The following is a 22,612-nucleotide window of genomic DNA, read 5'->3' as shown; positions in this document are numbered from 1 at the left end:
TTTTAATTTCCTAAAAGTATCCCCCATCAAAATAAAGAATTATTGTGGCCATTTCTCAAGGCTATGAGCAGTTTGGTAGCCAAACATTATTGGTACATTTTCTTAGTTATCTGAAGTTGAAAACTTTTTTTCCCTTAAAAAATATTTCTGAAATGCCTGGATTGGAGATTTAATTTTATCTAGTACTTAATTGTGTGGGCTTTTGTCACACTTAAGATTCATTGCCACATATAGCTTCAGTAGGTTTGGGACTGTAGGGCGAGACTCCCAAGGCTTGTGAGGACCCCTGAAAGGATAAAGTGCCCAAGCTCTTAATAAAAGATTTTACCTAGTTTTGGGAAATGGGGTGAGAATGGGGGAATTGGGCAGGGGCTGGCAGGGGTGTGAATCTGAGTGTCCAACTTCTGCTGCTGAGACAGGTAAGGCAGGGAAGGTCGGCTCAGCAGCTAAAATGCAAAACCCAAAATACTGCCCCAGCCGGGGGCACCCAGGCAGGGGGAAGCTGCGCCTCAGGCCCCAACGCTAGCAACCCGATGCAGTGAGTTTGAGGAGTTAGAAGTTGCAATGGTTTTGTAAGTAGTTTCTCCAGGTAAATGTTTTTATTTCCTTATTACATATTAGCTGTGCTGGCCCCACCTTTCCTTTTAGCAAGTTCCTTCAGAATATTTCCCTTCCCTAAAAATTACCCTAGAGATTTGCAACTGGGTGACAGTGACAAAGGTGGTATAGAAGGATAAAGTGGGTTGGATTTCTTAAGGGAGGGGACCAGCCAGTTCTGCTGAGGGTTCTTACTCCATTTTTTGTGCATATTATCTTTTCTTTCTAGTCAAACCTTCCACTACCTCCGTAACATAGAAGAAAATTCCATTTCCCTTTTCAGTTCTCCTTTTCTTTAACCTGTTTTTTTAGTTGTTTAACCCCAGGAGCTCTCACTTTGAGCGAGGGATTTGGCCCAGCTTTTTTGGGACCGGCTGGTTAGGGATACTATTGAAGGAACAGTAGATTCTGGGCCACTCTAAAGTGAGCTGGAAGGACTGGATGAAGGAATGGTTTTTACCCAGACTTTTTCCCTCTGGGCAAGTGATGAATGTAATGTGACTATTTTAACTCCTCAATAATGGGTGAGGGGGTTGCATTATGGGATGGAACTGGGCTTGCTTCACAACCTGGAGGTTTTATACCTGTTGTGGCCAGGTTACTCCTGAAATGTGCTTGCTTTTTCCATTATTCTGCAGTAATGTAGATTTTGTTCTGGGCAAGCACTATACTCAGATTTTCTCCTAGAAAACTTGAAGCAAGATTTCTTGAAGCAGGTGTGGAGCAATCCCTTACCCAAGGAATCATTGGAGCCATAGGAGCTGCCTCTCTGAATCCTTTCCATATGATTAGTCTTTGGGGGAGGGTGGGCTTGTTTATGTACACTGTAGATAATGGCAATTCCATTTGCCCTTCCCTTTCCCCTGGATATTCCTCCTAATCTGTTGCAGCGGCATACAAGCATGCGGATGGGAAAAAAATTGATGGCAGGCGAGTGCTAGTGGATGTAGAGAGAGGACGGACGGTGAAGGGATGGCGCCCACGTAGACTGGGTAAGCATGTGGAAAAGCATCAAACATAGCTGCTTTAATAATTGGTTCCAAATCCAATCTTTTAAAAAGTTCTGAATAATGTACTGGAGTACTGTGTGCAGTTCAGCCTGTTATGTTAAGTTGTGCATATCAGCAGCTTCAATGCAATTATATGATGCATTCTAAATAGGCTTTTGTTAAGCTACAGTGAGGGGAAAAATTATTTGATCCCCTGCTAATTTTGTACGTTTTCCCACTGACAAATGATCAGCCTATAATTTTAATGGTAGGTTTATTTTAACAGTGAGAGAATAACAACAACAAAAACCAGAAAAACGCATTTCAAAAAAGTTATAAATTGATTTGCATTTTAATGAGTGAAAGAAGTATTTGATCCCCTATCAGTCAGCAAGATTTCTGGCTCCCAGGTGTCTTTTATACAGGTAAGGAGCTGAGATTAGGAGCACTCTCTTAAAGGGAGTGCTCCTAATCTCAGCTTATTACCTGTATAAAAGACACCTGTCCACAGAAGCAATCAGATTCCAAACTCTCCACCTTGGCCAAGACCAAAGAGCTGTCCAAGGATGTTGGGGACAAGATTGTAGACCTACACAAGTCTGGAATGGGCTACAAGACCATCGCCAAGCAGCTTGGTGAGAAGGTGACAACAGTTGGTGCCATTATTCGCAAATGGAAGAAACACAAAATAACTGTCAATCTCCCTCCCTTCATGCAAGATCTCACCTCATGGAATTTCAATGACCATGAGAACAGTGAGGAATCAGCCCAGAACTACACGGGAGGATCTTGTCACTGATCTCAAAGCAGCTGGGACCATAGTCCCCAAGAAAACAATTAGTAACACACTACACCGTGAAGGACTGAAATCCTGGAGCACCCGCAAGGTCCCCCTGCTCAAGAAAGCACATGTACGGGCCCATCTGAAGTTTGCCAATGAACATCTGAATGATTCAAAGGAGAAGTGGGTGAAAGTGTTGTGGTCAGATGAGACCAAAATCGAGCTCTTTGGCATCAACTCAAGTCGCCGTGTTTGGAGGAGGAGGAATGCTGCCTATGACCCCAAGAACACCATCCCCACCGTCAAACATGGAGGTGGAAACATAATGCTTTTGGGGTGTTTTTCTGCTAAGGGGACAGGACAACTTCACCGCATCAAAGGGACGATGGGACAGGGCCATGTACCATCAAATCTTGGGTGAGAACCTCCTTTTCTCAGCCAGAGCATTGAAAATGGGCCGTGGATGGGTATTTTCCGGATGACAATGACCCAAAACACATGGCCAAGGCTACAAAGGAGTGGCTCAAGAAGAAGCACACTAAGGCCCTGGAGTGGCCTAGCCAGTCTCCAGACCTTAATCCCATAGAAAATCTGTGGAGGGAGCTGAAGTTTCGAGCTGCCAAGCGTCAGCCTCAAAACCTTAATGACTTGGAGTGGATCTGCAAAGAGGAGTGGAACAAAATCCCTCTTGAGATGTTTGCAAACCTGGTGGCCAACTACAAGAAACGTCTGACCTCTGATTGCCAACAAGGGTTTTGCCAGGTCATGTTTTGCAAAGGGGTCAAATACTTCTTTCACTCATTAAAATGCAAATCAATTTATAACTTTTTTGAAATGCGGTTTTCTGGATTTTTCTGTTATTCTTTCACTGTTAAAATAAACCTACCATTAAAATTATAGACTGATCATTTCTTTGTCAGTGGGCATACATACAAAATCAGCAGAGGATCAAATAATTCTTTCCTTCACTTTAATTAAAGGTGCTTTGAATTCATACAACATTAAGCCATAATTTGAACTATGCTTTGTTGAATAAGTTGTACTACTCTGGATTTTACTTACCCCAAGGCATGATTGGGCTGGAACTTCATACTAAACAAAACCAAACTTCATTATGGTTTAGCATTGAATGTGAACCATTGTTAACAAAATACTATTTTCAGTCCTCTTGATTCTTTGTTAAACAGGATTCCCTTCTTCCCCTGTTTTGCAAGATGAATTATTTCTATTGTATATATAATTCAGATACTTTGAGCAGGTTGGATTTGAACTTCTGATGAGCTGTTTTCACAACATGCCTAAAGTAAATTAAACTGAGTAAGAATTCTATCAAATTCCAAAGAGGCCATCTTCCAAAGAGAGAATACAACTCACTTTCTTTTCATTTTTAGGTGGCGGTCTCGGTGGTACTCGACGGGGAGGTGCTGATGTAAATATAAGACATTCAGGTCGGGATGACACTTCTCGGTATGATGAACGGTAAGCCAAAATGTATAGGGATAAAGTAGGATGGTGTTTTCTGCCAACATTTCTTATCTTAGATTATTAAACATGTTTCCTTCTGGATGCAAGTAAAAACAGCCAGTTTGGTCTAGTGATTAAGGCACCAAGCTACAAGCTAGGAAACTGTACTCTAGTCCCGCCTTAGGCATGAAAGCTGGCTGGATGACTTTGGGCCAATCATTCACTCTCAACACAATCCACCTCACAGGGTTGTTGTTTTGGGGAAAATGGGAGGAGGAAAGAGTATTTGAGTTATTTATAAAAAATAAAGGCAAGTTAAAAAAATTAACTTCACTCTTTCAAAATTTTTACATAATTTCAGCTGCATGTCCGATGGTCCAGAAAGCTGATAGTGAGAGAATCTTCTCATATTTATACTTTGAAGATTCTTTTTTTTTATTTTTTTTATTTTTTTTTATTTTTTCTTTGTTTTTTTTTTATTGAAAAGTTTTAAAATACAATTTTCCTTTAAGAATCCCCCCTTCCCCCTCCCTCCTCCCCCCCTACCTCCCCCCCTCCCCCCCCTCCCCCCCCCCCCCCGACTTCCCAGAGCTAAATACAAGGTATATATATAAAAAGCAATCATAAACAATCATATACTAACAACTATAAACTCTAAAATCCATCACTCTCTAGCTTATATAGGATAAAACAAGCCTTAGTAATATTGAATATGTATAAAAAGAAACTAAAATAAGAAAAGAAAAAAAAACGAAAGAAGACTTATTCAAATGCTACATAAAACTTCTTAACCCTATACTTGTTCTGGATAAACTCAATCCATTTTCTCCATTCCATAATATAGCGTTCTTGCGAATGATCTTTCAAATAGGCCGAAATCTTCGCCATCTCTGCCAGGTCGGAAACCTTTAAAGTCCACTCTTCTATGGTCGGCAGTTCCTCTTTCTTCCAATATTGGCCTATCAAAAGTCTTGCTGCCGTAATTAAGTTCAACATCAACTTGGTGTCCACAACTGTAGCGTCTGCAATTATTCCCAACAAAAAAAGTTGCGGACAAAACTTTATCCTCTGTTTAAAAATCTTCTGCATATTCCACCAGACTTTTATCCAAAAAGCCTTAACCTTCTTACATGTCCACCATATGTGAAAATATATTGCATCTTCATCACCGCACCTCCAACATTTAGGCTGATAATTCGGATACATACTTGCAAGCTTTTTAGGATCTAAATGCCATCTATAAAACATTTTGTAAAAGTTCTCTCTTAGATTTTGAGCTTGAGTAAATTTTACGTTCCTCACCCAAATCTTTTCCCACGTGTCCATTGTGATAACTTCCTGGATGTTTTGGGCCCACTTTGAAGATTCTTAATTGTAGCAGAATGTCTTTTATTTGGTTAAAAATACATAAATGTTCAGATTGGATAGATAGTATTTGTTAAGGTTCTTAGAAGGACAGTATCTTTGTGATTTCATTTGAAACTTCCTGATCAGACATGGGCATTTTACACACACACGGCCATATCTGTCCCTTTGGCTGTCCCTGTCTTACCAACATGAGGTAAAGCGGAAATTAGAAATCAAATGTAAATAAGCCATGCACGCAATACAACTGCATTGGTTTTATTTTGAAGGCGAATGGTATTATTTTTAAATTTATATATGTGCATGCATGTGTCCTTATGAACCTTCACAGTAATGTGTTGGAGAACGTGTCTACAAGAGATGTTGAGTTCTCAAAAATGTCAGTTCACAATAAAAAAGATCGATATAGAATGTAGAGTTTTTAACAAGACATGGACTTCTGAGTATTTATATTTACTGAAGTCAAAGGTAAAAGCCGTGTACTTAAAATTGTGGAGTACAAATTGCTGTGTTTAAGGATTACAGTTTGAATTGGCACTATGTGATTAAACACGCAGAGAAATACAAGAATTTGACTGATGCAGCCCCCCTCACAAAGCCCAACCGTACCTCACCATGGTGGTGGTGGGTGAACAGTACAAGCCTATTATACTGGCCAAAACTGCTCTGGCCTTGAGAAAGACCTGGCAACCTACTCCAGTTTTCCCCGCCAAAAAACTTTATGGATTGACTCAAATATGTGGAAAATATGGTATCAAACACTGAGTCCCCCTGGCTGGGAGGTACCAATAAAGCTACAGGGGTAGAGCAGAGACTATCATAGTAGCAGGAACATCCATGATGTATCTGCTGATCAGATATTCAAATCAGGAACATGGAACATCAGTGGCTTAAATTTAGGAAAGCTGAACATTGTAAAGAACAAAGTGAACAGGCTCAACATTGATATACTAGGCATCAGTGAAGTCCATTGGACTGGCTGTGGCTTCTTCAACTCTGATGGTCATATCGTATACTACTATGGCAAAGATACCATCAGAAGAGGAGTGGGCTTAATGCTGCATAAAATAGTGGGTAGAACCATAGAAAGTTTTCAAGCACTTCTAAAGAGAAGTTTCCTGAAGATGGGCTCCAGCTTGGAAGACAAAACCTCTGGGCCCAGTAACTGACCCAGATTGGATCCTGCAACATTATCCTGGGACATGTATATTCGCCTACATTCGTGAGTTTTCAAATAGTCAGTGATAGGAAAATGGCAGTAAGTATCAACAGCCTTCCGTGCGCCTTTGGTGTCTAGTCATGCCGGCCACATGACCACGGAGACGTCCTCGGACAAGCGCTGGCTCTTCGGCTTTGAAACGGAGATGAGCACCGGCCCCTAGAGTCGGAAACGACTAACACACATGTGCAGGGGAACCTTTACCTTTTCCTTTACCTTATCAACGGAAAGCCTTGCAACATGACAGTTCTGCAAGTTTACATTCCCACTGTGGGCTCAACAGTAGAGAACTTCAAAGAATTCTACACTGAAATTCAGGGGACTCTGAAACCAACACCAAAGAAAGACATTATCTGTATTCTTAGAGGTTTCAATGCAAAAGTAGGAGAAATGGAAAAAAAAAAACAGGGATCACAGGGAAGTTTGGCCTTGGTGAACAAAATGAGGCAGGAGAACATCTGATTCAGCTATGCCACAAACAGCAGCTAAGCATAATGAACACATGGTTTGAACAACCTAAGCAGCGACTATACACTTGGATTTCACCAAATGGAGAATATTGAAACCAAATTGAGTACATATTATGCTAAAAGAAATGGAAAAGTTCCATCCTCACTGTGACAATATTCCCTGGTGCAGATTGTGGATCAGACCATGAACTGTTAGCTGCCAAGGTAAAGTTCAGGTGCTGCAGTGTCAAATGACCACCCATGATTCAGAAATTCGATGTTGAGAAGATTGCCCCAGCATGTGCAGTTGAAGTTAAGAACAGATTTGAACTGCTCAACATCACACAAAGACAACCAGATGAGCTATGGGAGGAAATAAAAACAACTGTCACTGAAGTAGCCCAAGAACATAACAGGTGAAACTCGAACAATTAGAATATCGTGCAAAAGTTCATTTATTTCAGTAATGCAACTTAAAAGGGGAAACTAATATATGAGATAGACTCATTACATGCAAAGCAAGATAGTTAAAGCCGTGATTTGTCATAATTGTGATGATTATGGCGTACAGCTCATGAAAACCCCAAATCCACAATCTCAGAAAATTAGAATATTACATGCAATCAATAAAACAAGGAGTGTACATGCAACAATATCGGACCTCTGAAAAGTATAAACATGCATATGTACTCAGTACTTGGTTTGGGCCCCTTTTGCAGCAATTACTGCCTCAATGCGGTGTGGCATGGAAGCTGTCAGCCTGTGGCACTGCTGAGGTGTTATGGAAGACCAGGATGCTTCAATAGTGGCCTTCAGCTCTTCTGCATTGTTTGGTCTCATGTCTCTCAACTTTCTCTTGGCAATGCCCCATAGATTCTCTATGGGGTTCAGGTCAGGTGAGTTTGCTGGCCAATCAAGCATAGTAATCCCACGGTCATTGAACCAGGTTTTGGCGCTTTTGGCAGTGTGGGCAGATGCCAAGTCCTGCTGGAAAATGAAGTCAGCATCCCCATAAAGCTCGTCTGCGGAAGGAAGCATGAAGTGCTCCAAAATCTCCTGGTAGACGGCTGCATTGACCCTGGACTTAATAAAGCACAGTGGACCAACACCAGCAGATGACATGGCTCCCCAAATCAACACAGACTGTGGAAACTTCACACTGGACTTCAAGCATCTTGCAGTGTGTGCCTCTCCATTCTTCCTCCAGACTCTGGGTCCTTGGTTTCCAAATGAGATGCAAAAGTTGCTCTCATCAGAAAAGAGGACTTTGGACCACTGAGCAACAGACCAGGTCTGTTTTTCTTTAGCCCAGGTAAGACGCTTCTGATGTTGTTTGTTGTTCAGGAGCGGCTTGACAAGAGGAATACGACATTTGAAGCCCATGTCCAGGATCCGTCTGTGTGTGGTGGCTCTTGATGCACTGACTCCAGCCTCAGTCCACTCCTTGTGAAAGTCCCCAACACTTTTGAATGGCCTTTTCCTGACAATCCTCTCCAGGCTGCGGTCATCCCTGCTGCTTGTGCGCCTTTTTCTTCCACACTTTTCCCTTCCACATAACTTTCTATTAATGTGCTTTGATACAGCACTTTGGGAACATCCAACTTCTTTTGCAATTACCTTTTGAGGCTTTCCCTCCTTATGGAGGGTGTCAATGATGGTTTTCTGCACAACTGTCAGGTCAGCAGTCTTCCCCATGATTGTGATTCCTACTGAACCAGACAGAGAGACCATTTAAAGGCTCAGGACCCCTTTGTAGGTGTTATGGCTTAATTAGCTGATTAGAGTGGGACACTTTGAGTCTAGAATATTGCACCTTTTCACAATATTCTAATTTTATGAGATTGTGGATTTGGGGTTTTCATGAGCTGTATGCCATAATCATCACAATTATGACAAATCATGGCTTGAACTATCTTGCTTTGCATGTAATGTGTCTATCTCATATATTAGTTTCCCCTTTTAAGTTGCATTACTGAAATAAATGAACTTTTGCATGATATTCTAATTTTTCGAGTTTCACCTGTATTACATTCAAGAAACTAATGAAATTGGCCAGATGGATATCAGAAGCTACAATAGAGACTGCAGAAGAGAGAAGGAAAGCAAAAGCCATTGGTGACAGGGAAGAAATGCAAAGACTAAATGCAAAGTTCCAAAGAGAGGCAAGAAAAGATAAAAGAAAAGTACTGGGCTGATGAGAAATGTAAGAAACTGGAGGAAGCAGCCATGAGATTAGAGAGTTTCACTAATGGCAAGAAGGCCCGAAACCCCTTTATGGCAAGAAAGGCTATGGACAGAGGACGTGATGGGCAGGAATTGCATGACCAACAAACAATCAGAGAAAGATGGCAGGAATATGCAGAACTTTACACAAACAAAAAACAAGGCCAAGCTGTAAGAGGAGAAACTCACCTACCAGAAATGGAACCAGATATCCTGGAGAAGGAAGTAGTGTGGGCACTCAACCATTTGGCTAACCACAAAGCTCCAGGAGTTGATGGAATTCCTGCAGAGTTGCTGAGACCACTGCCAACAAAAGCACTGACAGTGCTTTGCCAAAGTGTATGGAAGTCTGGTCAGTGGCCAAAAGAATGAAAAAGGTCAATATTTATCCCAATACAAAAGAAAGGTGATATGAAAGACTGTTCCAACTACCGAGCCATAGCCTTGATACCACATGTGAGTAAAATTCTTTTGGAGATAATCCACCAACGTTTGAATCCAACCTCCAGCAGAGAACTGCCTGATGTACAAGCAGGATTTCGGAAAGGAAAAGGAACGCATGATCATATTGCCAATCTACGTTGGATGATGGAAAAAGCAAAGGAATACCCAAAAGACCTCTGTACATGTGCTTCATTGACTACACGAAAGCCTTCGACTGTGCTGACCATGACTAGCTCTGGAATTGCCTAAAAGAACTGGGAATATCACCACACCACATGCACTTCATTCAGTCATATGGAGACAAAATGATTCAGAATTGGAAAAGGCACTCAGCAAGGTTGTCACCTATACCACAGGTCAGACGGCTCCTCCTGCGGCTCCCAGTCGTCCTTCACCATTTACAGAGACAGAGACAGAGAGGGGCACTTGCGCTTCCCTTTCTCTCTCTCTCTCTCTCTCTCTCTCTCTCTCTCTCTCTCTCTCTCTCTCTTTCTCTCTCTCTCTCTCTCTCTCTCTCTCTCTCTCTCTCTCTCTCTCTCTCTGTGTGTGTGTGTGTGTGTGTGTGTAAAAGAGAGTGGCCTCAACACTGTTTTCCAAGAAGCTGACAAGCTTATTGGGTGGGGCTCCTGCCTTTGCTGCATCTCCACAGGAAGCAGCAGAAAGCAGGGCAGGAGAGCCAGCCCAATAAGGATGTGTGTCAGCTTGTCCGAGAACAGCATGAAGCCAGCTTGCCAGGTGAGCAGAAGATCGGAGAGAGGGAGAGAGAGGGAGGGAGGGAGGGAGAGAGAGAGAACTCATGCACAGTAGCCTCTATTTCTTTTTAATTAAACTCTTCAATCAAGCTCCCCACCTTGTGTGCGCACACATGTGCGCACAAGTTTTGCGGCTCCCAGTGTTTTTTTCCTCTGGGAAACGGGTCCAAGTGGCTCCCGACCCCTGACCTATACTATTCAACTTGTACACAGAAATAGTTATGAGAAATACACATTTGGAGGAATCTACCATTGGGGTTAAAATCGGGGGTAGGAATATCAACAACCTCCGATATGCAGATGATGCAACATTGCTCACAGAAAGCAAGGAGGATCTGGAGTGGTTAATCCTGAGAGTCAAAGATGAAAGTAAAAAATTTGGACTTAACATCAAGAAAACAAAGATAATCACAACTGCAGAGAACACACTGGTCAGAATGCAGATCAACAATGAGACCATTGAGAAACAGTAAAGGAACTCATCTTCCTGGGCTCTAAAATTGACCAACATGGTGACTGGAGCCTTGAGATCAGTAGGTGTATAGCACTTGGAAGAACTGCAATGTCTGGGATGAATAACATCTGGAAGAGTAAAGACATCAGCCTTGCAACCAAATGTAGATTAGTTAACTCATTAATTTTTCCAAATACTACTTAGGGCTACGAAACCTGGACTCTGAAAATGGCAGATAGGAGAAGGGTGGATGCCTTTGAAATGTGGTGCTAGAGGATAACCTTGGCGGCTCTGAAGGAGGCTGTGCGAGACAGAGGGGCATGGAGAGTGTTGATCCATAGAGTGCCTAAGGGTCGGACATGAATGAATGGCTGATAACAACAGATGCAGAGTGAGGATGGGCATCTGATGCTTTGCTAGCTAAGCTGCAAAACCAAGAGGTACTTCACACATCCAGGGATGGAGCAATCAAGACCAGTTATGTGATATCCCACAAAATCACAAAAAACAGTAAGCCATTTTCTGATTGGGAGTTTATGAAAGAGTGTTTGATGGACTCTGCAGCACTAATATGTCCCAAGAAAAAACAGGCATTTGAGAGAGTGCCCCTCTCCAGACTAAACTGTACAGGACATCACCAGAAATCTGGAGCTACAGCTGCAAAACAAAGCAGAGAATTTTGACTTTTTCTCCTTGGCTTTGGATGACAGCTGCAATGTCCATGACACAGCCAGTTACTCATCTTGGTACATGGGATAATGAAGGACTTTAAGATTATGGAGGAACTAGCAGCAATGCAGTCAATGAAAGAGACAACAACAGGGAGTGATTTGTTCACAGTGGTAAATGCATGCTTGGACAAGCTGGCAAGTGTTACAACGGATGGTTGTCTAAATCTGATGGGGAAAGATGTCAGATTTTTGAAGTGGATGCAGGATAAAGTGACTGAAATGAACCCTGAACAGAAATTGGTATTTTTACATTGTATTTATACATCAGGAGGTGCTGAGTAAGTCAGTGCTAAAAATCAACCATGTTATTGATGTTGTTAATTAAAATGGTTAACTTCATCAGGGTAAGAGCATTGAATCGTAACACTTTTGGAGGAGCATGAGACTGATCATAGTAACAGGCTACCACACAGCTGTCAGCTGGCTCGGCCTGGGCAAAGTGCTTAGGGTATGGGACCTGACTGCAGAGATTCAAAAGTTCTGTGAGAAGAAAGGGAATGACATCCCAGAGCTCTTGGATGCAGACTGAATCGCAGATTTTGGATTTGCTATTGATGTGACTGCACCAATGAATAAACTTGTCAAGACCCACTTCAACTCCAGATCTTAAGTAAGCAGAACTCTTGGAAACAATTTCTTCCAATAGGAACTTTTATTAAGAGTAGTTGATAGGCATAATAGACAGGATCTGAGATTTCCCGCAGCGCAGTAGATTATAGTATCCCCAAGCAAGACCCCACCCCATAGATCGGCTGCCTGATGTGGGATGGCCAATCCCCAAGTGTTAAGTCCATTGTGGGAAACGGGGAGATAACATCGGCCCATCTCCAGCTCACGCAGCGAGGGTCGGCGGCTTCTTCACACCTTCCTCTGAGAGCGTAGACATAAACCAGGCACTGAGGTTACATTCCTTATTTCCTCCTTTGTTCTAACTGACAGTTTAAAAGAGAGTTCAGAGAGAGAGATAACGCAGGAAACAAGTTGTTACATTTCAACGGGCGGGTCGAGGATACAAACCCAATAAACAAAGTAAAGGATTACATTGTAGCAAATAGAGGAAGTGAAAGTAATAACCCTGCAGGCACATCCTCCTTCCCCCTTGGGAGTATGGCAGACCCCAGGGAAAGGTGGGATTTGTTTTTCGATCAGAGAGGATAGAAATGAAATGAAATGAAATAGGAATGGGTTCTGACATCCTGCCCCCCTTAAAAATAGGAGAGATCCACCTGTAGAGAAAACAAAACAGGTATAGAGGTCAGTCTGGTTTGTTGGGATATTCTGTGTGAAACTTCTTTAGTAGTTTAGGTGCTCTGACGTGACGTTTGAGGACCCACTCGTTTTGTGAGGAGGGAAGGTGTTTCCAGGCTACTAGGTATTGAGTTGCCCCATGATACTTCCTAGAATCTAAGATTTCTTTTATCTCAAAGTGTTGTTCTCCTTCAACCATGATTGGAGGTGGTGGTGGGGGAGTTTTGGCCGTAAGGGTGACTGTTGTTCTCTCTTCAAGCTGCAGTGAAAAATTGGGTGTATTTGCCTGAGGTTTTTGGGTAGTTCTAATTCTACTGTTACTGGGTTTATGATTCTTTTAATTGGAAAAGGTCCAATATATTTTGGACCAAGTTTTTTACAGGGCTGTAGGGATTTTAGGTATTTTGTAGACAAATATACCATTTCTCCTACAATGGCTTAGGGTCTACTCTCTTTTTATCCGCTTGTGCTTTGTATGCTTGTCTAGCTTTGTCTAGGGCTTTCCTAACCACTGGCCAGGTTTTTTGTAATTGTGCTATCCATTCTTTCAGCGATGGGATTGCTGGTTCGTTTGGGGTTAGTTCTGGCATAGGGTTGAAACTTTGACCAGTGGCTGCTTGAAAGGGAGTGTAGCCTGTGTTAGAGTGGACTGCATTATTGTAAGCAACTTCTGCAAAAGGGAGTATTTAATTTAATTTAATTTATTGAGATTTTTATACCGCCCTTCTCCCAAAGGGACTCAGGGCGGTTCACAGGGCATAAATATAAACACCAATACAAACATTAAAAAATAATTAAATTAATGCCCAAGTTAAAACCAGAATACTAAAACAAACCAATAAAAAACCCAAGTACACCCATCAGGCCAGACCCGCTAGTTCAAATAAATGGGTCTTCAACCCGCGACGGAAGGATCGGAGGTCTGATGCCATCCGGAGCTCGACCGGCAGTTGATTCCATAACGCCGGAGCACCCACAGAGAAGGCCCTCCCCCTGGGGGCCACCAGTCGACATTCCTTGACAGGAATGTCGACTGGTGGCCCCCAGGGGGAGGGCCTTCTCTGTGGGTGCTCCGGCGTTATGGAATCAACTGCCGGTCGAGCTCCGGATGGCATCAGACCTCCGATCCTTCCGTCGCGGGTTGAAGACCCATTTATTTGAACTAGCGGGTCTGGCCTGATGGGTGTACTTGGGTTTTTTATTGGTTTGTTTTAGTATTCTGGTTTTAACTTGGGCATTAATTTAATTATTTTTTAATGTTTGTAGGTCTGTCCAGTTCGTTTGCTGGAAATTAATAAAGCATCTTAAGTATTGCTCAAGTACTGAGTTCGAACGTTCCGTCTATCCATTGCATTGAGGATGATGACTAGATGACAGTCCCTGAGTGGTTCCTAAGAGAGATAAAAGTTCTTTCCACAATTCTGATGTAAATTGCACTCCCCTATCTGATATGTTGTGTTGGGATGCCCCATGCAGTCTGTAGATGTGCTGCACAAATAGTTTTGCTAAGGTTTTTGCAGTGGGGATCTTTTGGCAAGGGATAAAATGCACTTGTTTTGAGAACAGGTCCTTAACCACCCAGATGACAGTGTTTCCATTGCTTTCTGGTAATTCCACTATAAAATCCATGGATATTTCCTTCCATGGGGCTGAGGGATTCGCCACTGGTTGTAGCAGTCCGGGTGATTTCCCTTGCAACCTCTTGGCAGCTGAGCAAGTTGGGCAGCTGGCCCCGTAGCTTTCTATGTCCTTTTTCATGGATGGCAACCAAAATTGCCTTTTAATTAAATGTAAAGTTTTTATAAATCCAAAATGCCCTGCTGATTTTGCATCATGGCACAGCTGCATGAAAATGACCCTCTGGGTGGCTGGTATATATAACTTCATGCATAATAGACAGGATCTGAGATTTCTCGCGCAACGCAGTAGATTATAGTATCCCCATGCAAGACCCCACCCCATAGATTGACCACCCGATGTGGGATGGCCAATCCCCAAGTGTTAAGTCTGTTGTGGGAAACGGGAAGATAACATCGGCCCATCTCCAGCTCACGCAGCGAGGGTCGGTGGCTTCTTCACACCTTCCTCTGAGAGCGTAGACATAAACCAGGCACTGAGGTTACATTCCTTATTTCCTTCTTTGTTCTAACTGACAGTTTAAAAGAGAGTTTAGAGAGAGAGATAACGCAGGAAACAAGTTGTTACATTTCAGCGGGCGGGTCGAGGATACAGACCCAATAAAGTAAAGGATTATATTGTAGCAAATAGAGGAAGTGAAAGTAATAACCCTGCATGCACATCCCCCCTCCCCCTTGGGAGTATGGCAGAACCCAGGGAAAGGTGGGATTTGTTTTTAGATCAGAGAGGATAGAAATGAAATGAAATAGGAATGGGTTCTGACAGAACTAAATGTTGTTGTTGTTGTTAGTTGCGAAGTCGTGTCCGACCCATCGCGACCCTATGGACAATGTTCCTCCAGGCCTTCCTGTCCTCTACCATCTTCTGAAGTCCATCTAAGCTCACGCCTACTGCTTCAATGACTCCATCCAGCCACCTCATTCTCTGTCGTCCCCTTCTTCTATTGCCCTCAATCTTTCCCAGCATTAGGCTCTTCTCCAGTGAGTCCTTCCTTCTCATTAGGTGGCCAAAGTATTTGAGTTTTAGCTTCAGGATCTGGCCTTCTAAAGAGCAGTCAGGGTTGATCTCCTCTAGGACTGACCAGTTTGATCGCCTTGCAGTCCAAGGAACTCGCAGGAGTCTTCTCCAGCACCATAGTTCAAAGGCTTCAATTCTTTGGCACTCAGCATTTCTTATGGTCCAGCTTTCACTGCCATACATTGCAACTGGGAAGACCATAGCCTTGACTATACGCACTTTTGTTGACAGGGTGATGTCTCTGCTTTTTAGTGTGCTGTCTAGATTTGTCATGGCTTTCCTCCCGAGGAGCAAGCGTCTTTTAATTTCTTGGCTACAGTCCCCATCTGCAGTGATCTTGGAGCCCAGGAAAATAAAATCTGTCACTACCTCCATTTCTTCCCCATCTATTTGCCAGGAATTGAGAGGGCCGGATGCCATGATCTTGGTTTTCTTAATGTTTAGTTTCAACCCAAGTTTTGCACTCTCCTTCTTCACCCGCAACAAGAGGCTCTTTAGTTCTTCTTCACTTTCTGCCATTAGAGTGGTATCATCTGCATATCTTAGGTTGTTGATGTTTCTTCCGGCAATCTTAATTTCAACTTTTGATTCATCTAGCCCTGCCTTTCTCATGATGTGCTCTGCATATAAGTTAAATAGGCAGGGCGACAGTATACAGCCTTGCCGGACTCCTTTCCCAATTTTGAACCAATCAGTGGTTCCGTGTCCAGTTCTCACTGTTGCTTCTTGGCCCGCATATAGATTTCTCAAGAGACAAATAAGATGGTCTGGTATGCCCATCTCTTTAAGGACTTGCCAGAGTTTGTTATGATCCATACAATCAAAGGCTTTAGCATAGTCAATGAAGCAGAAGTAGATGTTTTTCTGGAACTCTCTAGCTTTCTCCATGATCCAGCGTATGTTAGCAATTTGATCTCTAGTTCCTCTGCCTCTTCGAAATTCTGCCTGTACTTCTGGTAGTTCTCGATCCACATACTGCTGGAGTCTAGCTTGTAGAATTTTAAGCATAACTTTACTAGCATGAGAAATGACTTCAATGGTGCGATAGTTTGAACATTCTTTGGCACTGCCTTTCTTTGGAATTGGAATGTAAACTGATCTTTTCCAATCCTGTGGCCACTGTTGAGTTTTCCAAATTTGCTGGCAAATTGAGTGTAGCACTTTTACTGCATCGTCTTTTAAGATTTTGAATAGCTCAGCTGGAATATTGTCACCTCCACTAGGTTTGTTGTTGCTCAGCTTTTCTAAGGCCCACTTCACTTCACATTCTAGGATGTCTGGCTCGAGGTCAGTGACTACCTCATTGTGATTATCAGGGACGTTAAGCTCATTCTTGTATAGTTCTTCTGTGTAATTTTGCCACCTCTTCTTAATCTCTTCTGTCTCTGTTAGGTCCCTGCCATTTTGGTCCTTTATCATGCCCATTTTTGCATGAAACGTTCCTTTCATCTCTCCAATTTTCTTGAAAAGATCTCTGGTCCTCCCTATTCTATTGTTTTCTTCTATTTCTTTGCATTGTTCATTTAAGAAGGCATTCTTATCTCTTCTAGCTATTCTTTGGAATTCTGCATTTAATTGGGCATATCTTTCTTTTTCTCCCTTGCCTTTCGCTTCCCTCCTTTCCTCAGCTATTTGCAAAGCTTCCTCAGACAGCCATTTTGCTTTCTTGCATTTCTTTTTCTTTGGGATGGTTTTGGTTGCTACCTGTTGTACAATGTTGCGAACCTCTGTCCATAGTTCTTCAGGCACTCTGTCTATCAGATCTAATTCCTTAAATCTATTTGTCACCTCTACTGTATATTCAACAGGGATATGATTTAATTCATACCTGACTGGCCTAGCGCTTTTCCCTACTTTCTTTAATTTAAGCCTAAACTTTGCAACAAGAAGCTCATGGTCTGAGCCACAGTCAGCTCCTGGTCTTGTTTTTACTGACTGTATAGAGCTTCTCCATCTTTGGCTGCAGAGCATATAGTCAATCTGATTTCTGTGTTGACCGTCTGGTGATGTCCATGTGTAAAGCCGTCTCTTGGGTTGTTGGAAAAGAGTGTTTGCTATGACCATCGTATTCTCTTGACAAAATTCTATCAGCCTGTGCCCTGCTTCATTTTGTACTCCAAGGCCAAACTTGCCTGTTATTCCAGTTATCTTTTGGCTTCCTACTTTAGCATTCCAATCCCCCATGATGATAAGGACATCATTTCTGGGTGTTAGTTCTATAAGGTGCTGTAGGGAAAGGTGGGATTTGTTTTTAGATCAGAGAGGATAGAAATGAAATGAAATAGGAATGGGTTCTGACAGAACTAAATACCAAACTGCAATGCAAGGACCTTTTTGTACATGAAATGTACAAGTTTGGTGAAGGCTTTCATGAGAAAGTTGCACTTACTTTGAAGCCAAATGGAGGACAACATTCTCACCCACTTGCCAACACTAAAAGAAGTCACACCATCAGCTGATCACTTCCTCAGGTACTCATCCATGTTAGGTGCACTACATGGTGAGTTTTCAAGGCAATTTTAAAACTTCAAAACAGTTGAGAATGAAATGCACATTTTTTTCCTTTTACCTGCAGTGTGGATAACACACCCAGCGATGTTCAGCTCGAATTCATTAACCTGCAGTCTGATACACTACTGGCAGAGCACTTTAAGTCAGTATCACTGCTTGATTTTTACTCTTCTCTCAAAGAGAACTTTCCATACATGAGGAGGCATGCTCAGAAGATGTTAGTACTCTTCTGATCTACCTACATATGTGAATATTCTCAGTGATGATGTTCAACAAATCCATATACTGATCCTTTCACTGATGATCACCTGTCAGCTGTCCTTCGCATATCAACCTCAGACATTCAACCAGACTTAAGTGCACTTGTTCAAACCCAAGATAGACTGGATTTTTCTCACTGAACAAGAAAAAAGAACTGTAAAACATCAAATGCACTTAATTGCTTTTTGTATAAAGTTAATTAATTGCTGGTCTTTAACATACTGCAAAACATACACATTTTCCTTATTGTTTTTATGAAGGTTAAAAGTATGTTAAAAATAAATAGTGATATGATTGGCATTTTTATTATTTTTACTGCTATATTTGACCTACTCCACATTTTCATAGCGTTATTGTAACATGTTCTTACCAGTAGCAGCTAATCAAAACCATTTAATTTACAGCTTTTTATAAAGTGATAACATTAATATTGAGCACAATTAAGTTTAGTCTGTTGGTTTGGACATCCACAACAGTCCCAGTTTCTCATGTGGCCCCTTGGGAAAATTAACTGCACACTCCTACTCTTGATCATAATGGAAGCTACTGCTTTTTCTTGATGAAAAATCTATATTGTATTGCTGATACTGTGTGCTCAGACTGCTAGTTTTTTCATTCTACTTGTCTGATGCTTGCTTTACCTTGGCGCTCTCAGGGATAGGGAACGTGAACGTGATCGCCGAGACCGGGACAAGGAGCGGGAACGGCGTCGTAGTCGATCCCGAGAACGCAGGAGACGAACACGGAGCCGAGAGAAAGAGGAGCGGAAACGCAGCAGGGAACGCAGCAAGGATAAAGACCGGGAACGCAAGCGTCGGAGTCGTTCTAGAGACCGCAAGCGGGATCGGGACCGGGACAGAGAAAAGAAGGAGGAGTTGCCAGAAGTGGGAGAGGCCCACCCTGATGAGGTTACCCTTGGCGAGATAGATGTAGATGGGATACAGGTGAAGCCTGAAGGGGGTGAGAAAGGTAGAGAGAGGGACCGGGATAGGGAGAAGGAGAGGGACCGTCGGCGTAGTCATCGTGACAGAGACAGGGATCGTGACAGAGAGCGTCGCCGTGATAGGGATCGAGATAGGGATCGTGAGCACAAGCATGACAGGGCTGAGCGGGGTGCAGAAAAACGGGAGGAGAGGGGGCAAGACAATGGGATGGGAGAAGCATTGGAGGAAACCAGTCAGGATATGTTCCTGGACCAAGAATCCATACAATCAGCTGATGGCTACTTATCTACTGAAAATGGATACATAATGGAGCCCCCACTGGAGTGATGAATGGAGACACTTCCTTGTCCCTTGTCCAGCCAGGTGAGGCTCTACTTCCCAGGCTGCTAGCCAGTGAGGCTGTCAACCAGTTGAGGTAACTGATTTTAACTGGTTTTGTTTAGAAGGGTAAGTGTTTGAGGTCTGTTTATCCCATCCCATCCGTTCTTAATATGTAACTTTCCACCAATCTCTTGTGTATTTGGATATTTTTGTTTAAACAAGAATAAAGTGTTAAAAAGGTTTTCTTCATGTGAAATGTATATGAGATTGGAATGATTGAAGATGTGCTTTTCTGATTCTAGACTGCTAGTAAGTGAGAGATCTGTTAGAGGTATCAAGTTACAGTGATAGAAAAAAGTATTTGATCCCCTGCTCATTTTGTATGTTTGCCCACTGACAAAAAAATGATCAGTCTATAATTTTAATGGTAGGGTTTTTTTAACAGTGAGAGAGAGAATAACAACAAAAAAATCCAGAAAACTACATTTCAAAAAAGTTATAAATTGATTTGCATTTTAATGAGTGAAAGAAGTATTTGACCCCTTCGTAAATCATGACTTGGCAAAAACCTTGTTGGCAATCACAGAGATCAGATGTTTCTTGTAGTTGGCCACCAGGTTTGAACACATCTCAGGAGGAATTTTGTCCCACTCCTCTTTACAGAAGGTTTTCTCGTGATCTTTTTACTCCCTACTAGCAGCAACACACAACTGAACTTTTTCATTACCTTTTTATCCTTTTCTACTTGCTGCTTCTTCTTCCAGCCTCTCTCTTCCCTTTCCCCCATAGTACCACAAGCAAAAACCTGACTCACTATCAGTATGTTTTCAGCAGCAGTTTGGCATGTACAGTGAGGGGAAAAAAGTATTTGATCCCCTGCTGATTTTGTACGTTTGCCCACTGACAAAGAAATGATCAGTCTATTAATGGTAGGTTTATTTTAAGAGTGAGAGACAGAATAACAACAAAAACCAGAAAAACGCATTTCAAAAAAGTTATAAATTGATTTGCATTTTAATGAGTGAAAGAAGTATTTGATCCCCTATCAATCAGCAAGATTTCTGGCTCCCAGGTGTCTTTTATACAGGTAAGGAGCTGAGATTAGGAGCACTCTCTTAAAGGGAGTGCTCCTAATCTCAATTTATTACCTGTATAAAAGACACCTGTCCACAGAAGCAATCAATCAGATTCCAAACTCTCCACCTTGGCCAAGACCAAAGAGCTGTCCAAGGATGTCAGGGACAAGATTGTAGACCTACACAAGTGTGGAATGGGAAGCAGCTTGGTGAGAAGGTGACAACAGTTGGTGCGATTATTCACAAATGGGAGAAACACAAAATAACTGTCAATCTCCCTCCCTTCATGCAAGATCTCACCTCGTGGAGTTTCAATGATCATGAGAACGGTGAGGAATCGGCCAGAACTACACGGGAGGATCTTGTCAATGATCTCAAGGCAGCAGCTGGGACCTTTGTACATATGTACAAAGATAAATCTGTTAAATGCTGGAAATGTAATCAAATACCAGGCTCGTATTATCACATGTGGTGGACATGTCCCAGAGCAAAAAGGTATTGGAATAAAATACACCTATGGTTGGAAGCAATGATAAATCAACATATAGATTTAAAATGAGAGATATTCCTATTGGGCATGTTACCAGAAAACTATAATAAAGGTAATACATATTTAATTTAATTTAATTTAATAATTTGATTTCTATACCGCCCTTCTCCCGAAGGACTCAGTGCGGTGAACAGGGCAATACACAATAAAAATATTATACAAAAATTAAAAAATCATTAAACATTATGCCCTAAAAATTAATACATATTACAATTAAAACTATTTATAAAAACCCAACCCCATCCCATCAGACCAGGCCAGCTTGTTCGAAAAAGAAAGTTTTGAGATCGCGCCGGAAGGAGCGAAGGTCGGGGGCCATCCGGAGCTCAACCGGTAAGCTGTTCCAAAGGTCTGGCGCGCCCACAGAGAACGCTCTCCCCCTGGGGGTCACCAATCGGCATTCTTTGATCGGTGGCACCCTGAGGAGGCCCTCTCTGTGGGAGCGCACTGGACGGAGGGAAGTTGACGCCGGCCGCAGGTGTTGCCGTAGGTAATCCGGACCCATGCCATGAAGGGCTTTGTAAGTCATCACTAACACCTTGAACCTCACCCGGAGAGCAACCGGTAGCCAATGCAGCTCGCGGAGCAAAGGTGTAACATGGGAGTATCGGGAAACTCCCAAGACAACTCGCGCGGCTGCATTCTGCACCAGCTGGAGTCTCCGGGTGGACCTCAAGGGCAGCCCCATGTAGAGAGCATTACAGTAGTCTAGACGAGAGGTCACGAGTGCATGAGTGACTGTGCGCAAGGCATCCCGGTCTAGATAGTGCCACAACTGGCGCACCAGGCGAACCTGGGCAAAGGCCCCCCTAGTCACAGCTCCAATATGCTCTTCCAAAGAGAGCTATGAATCTAGAAGGACCCCCAAGTTGCGGGCCCTATCTACGGGGGGTAATAGCTCACCCCCCCCATGGCCAATGATGGGATAATCGGAATTTCCCGGGATGCCGGCACGAACAGCCACTCAGTCTTGTCAGGGTTGAGTCGAAGCCTGTTCCTCCCCATCCAGACCCGGACCGCCTCCAGGCAACGGGACATCACGTCGAGGGCATCGCTGGGGTGGTTTGGGGTAGAAATAAAAAGTTGGGTATCATCAGCATATTGGTGATACCCAACTCCAAAACCACGAATGATCTCACCCAGCGGCTTCATATAGATGTTGAACAGGAGAGGCGAGAGAACCGATCCCTGAGGAACTCCACAAATGAGAGGTCTCAAGGTCGATCTCTGCCCCCCTGCCAACACTGACTGCGAACGTCCCAGAAGGTAAGAGGAGAACCACTGGAGAACTGTGCCTCCCACTCCTAACCCTCTGAGACGCCGCAGCAGGATACCATGGTCGATGGTATCAAAAGCCGCTGAGAGGTCTAAAAGGACTAGGACAGAGGAGCAACCTCTGTCCCGAGCCCGCCAGAGATCATTCCCCAGCGCGACCAATGCCGTCTCCGTGCTGTACCCGGGCCTGAAACCCGATTGGTACGGGTCTAGGTAGTCAGCTTCATCCAAGAACAAAGGGAGCTGCTGCGCCACCACGCTCTCAACAACCTTCGCCAAAAAGCGAAGGTTGGAGACTGGACG

The 22,612-nt window shown here is 43.0% G+C and overlaps 1 protein-coding gene across 2 annotated transcripts in view; it reads left to right on the top strand.

Moving 5' to 3' along the window:
• LOC310648284 (U1 small nuclear ribonucleoprotein 70 kDa-like) overlaps window positions 1-22,612 on the top strand; it is a 37,870-nt gene that overhangs the window by 12,848 nt on the left and 2,410 nt on the right. Inside the window, exons 8-10 of one of the 2 annotated variants that reach the window (XM_083376036.1) lie at window positions 1,488-1,589; window positions 3,759-3,846; window positions 18,799-19,450. In XM_083376036.1, the coding sequence (XP_083232162.1) occupies window positions 1,488-1,589; window positions 3,759-3,846; window positions 18,799-19,414 (806 nt within the window). In that variant the 3' untranslated portion in view covers window positions 19,415-19,450. Of the gene's footprint in view, window positions 1-1,487; window positions 1,590-3,758; window positions 3,847-18,798; window positions 19,651-22,612 lie in introns of those variants that run through there. The other variant, XM_083376035.1, reaches the window with a different exon arrangement.

This window comes from Vipera ursinii (genome assembly GCF_947247035.1).
Source record: "Vipera ursinii genome assembly, chromosome: W".
NCBI lineage: Eukaryota > Metazoa > Chordata > Lepidosauria > Squamata > Viperidae > Vipera > Vipera ursinii.
Note: the sequence above shows the minus strand (reverse complement) of the source record. Positions and strands in the feature narration are given on the sequence as shown.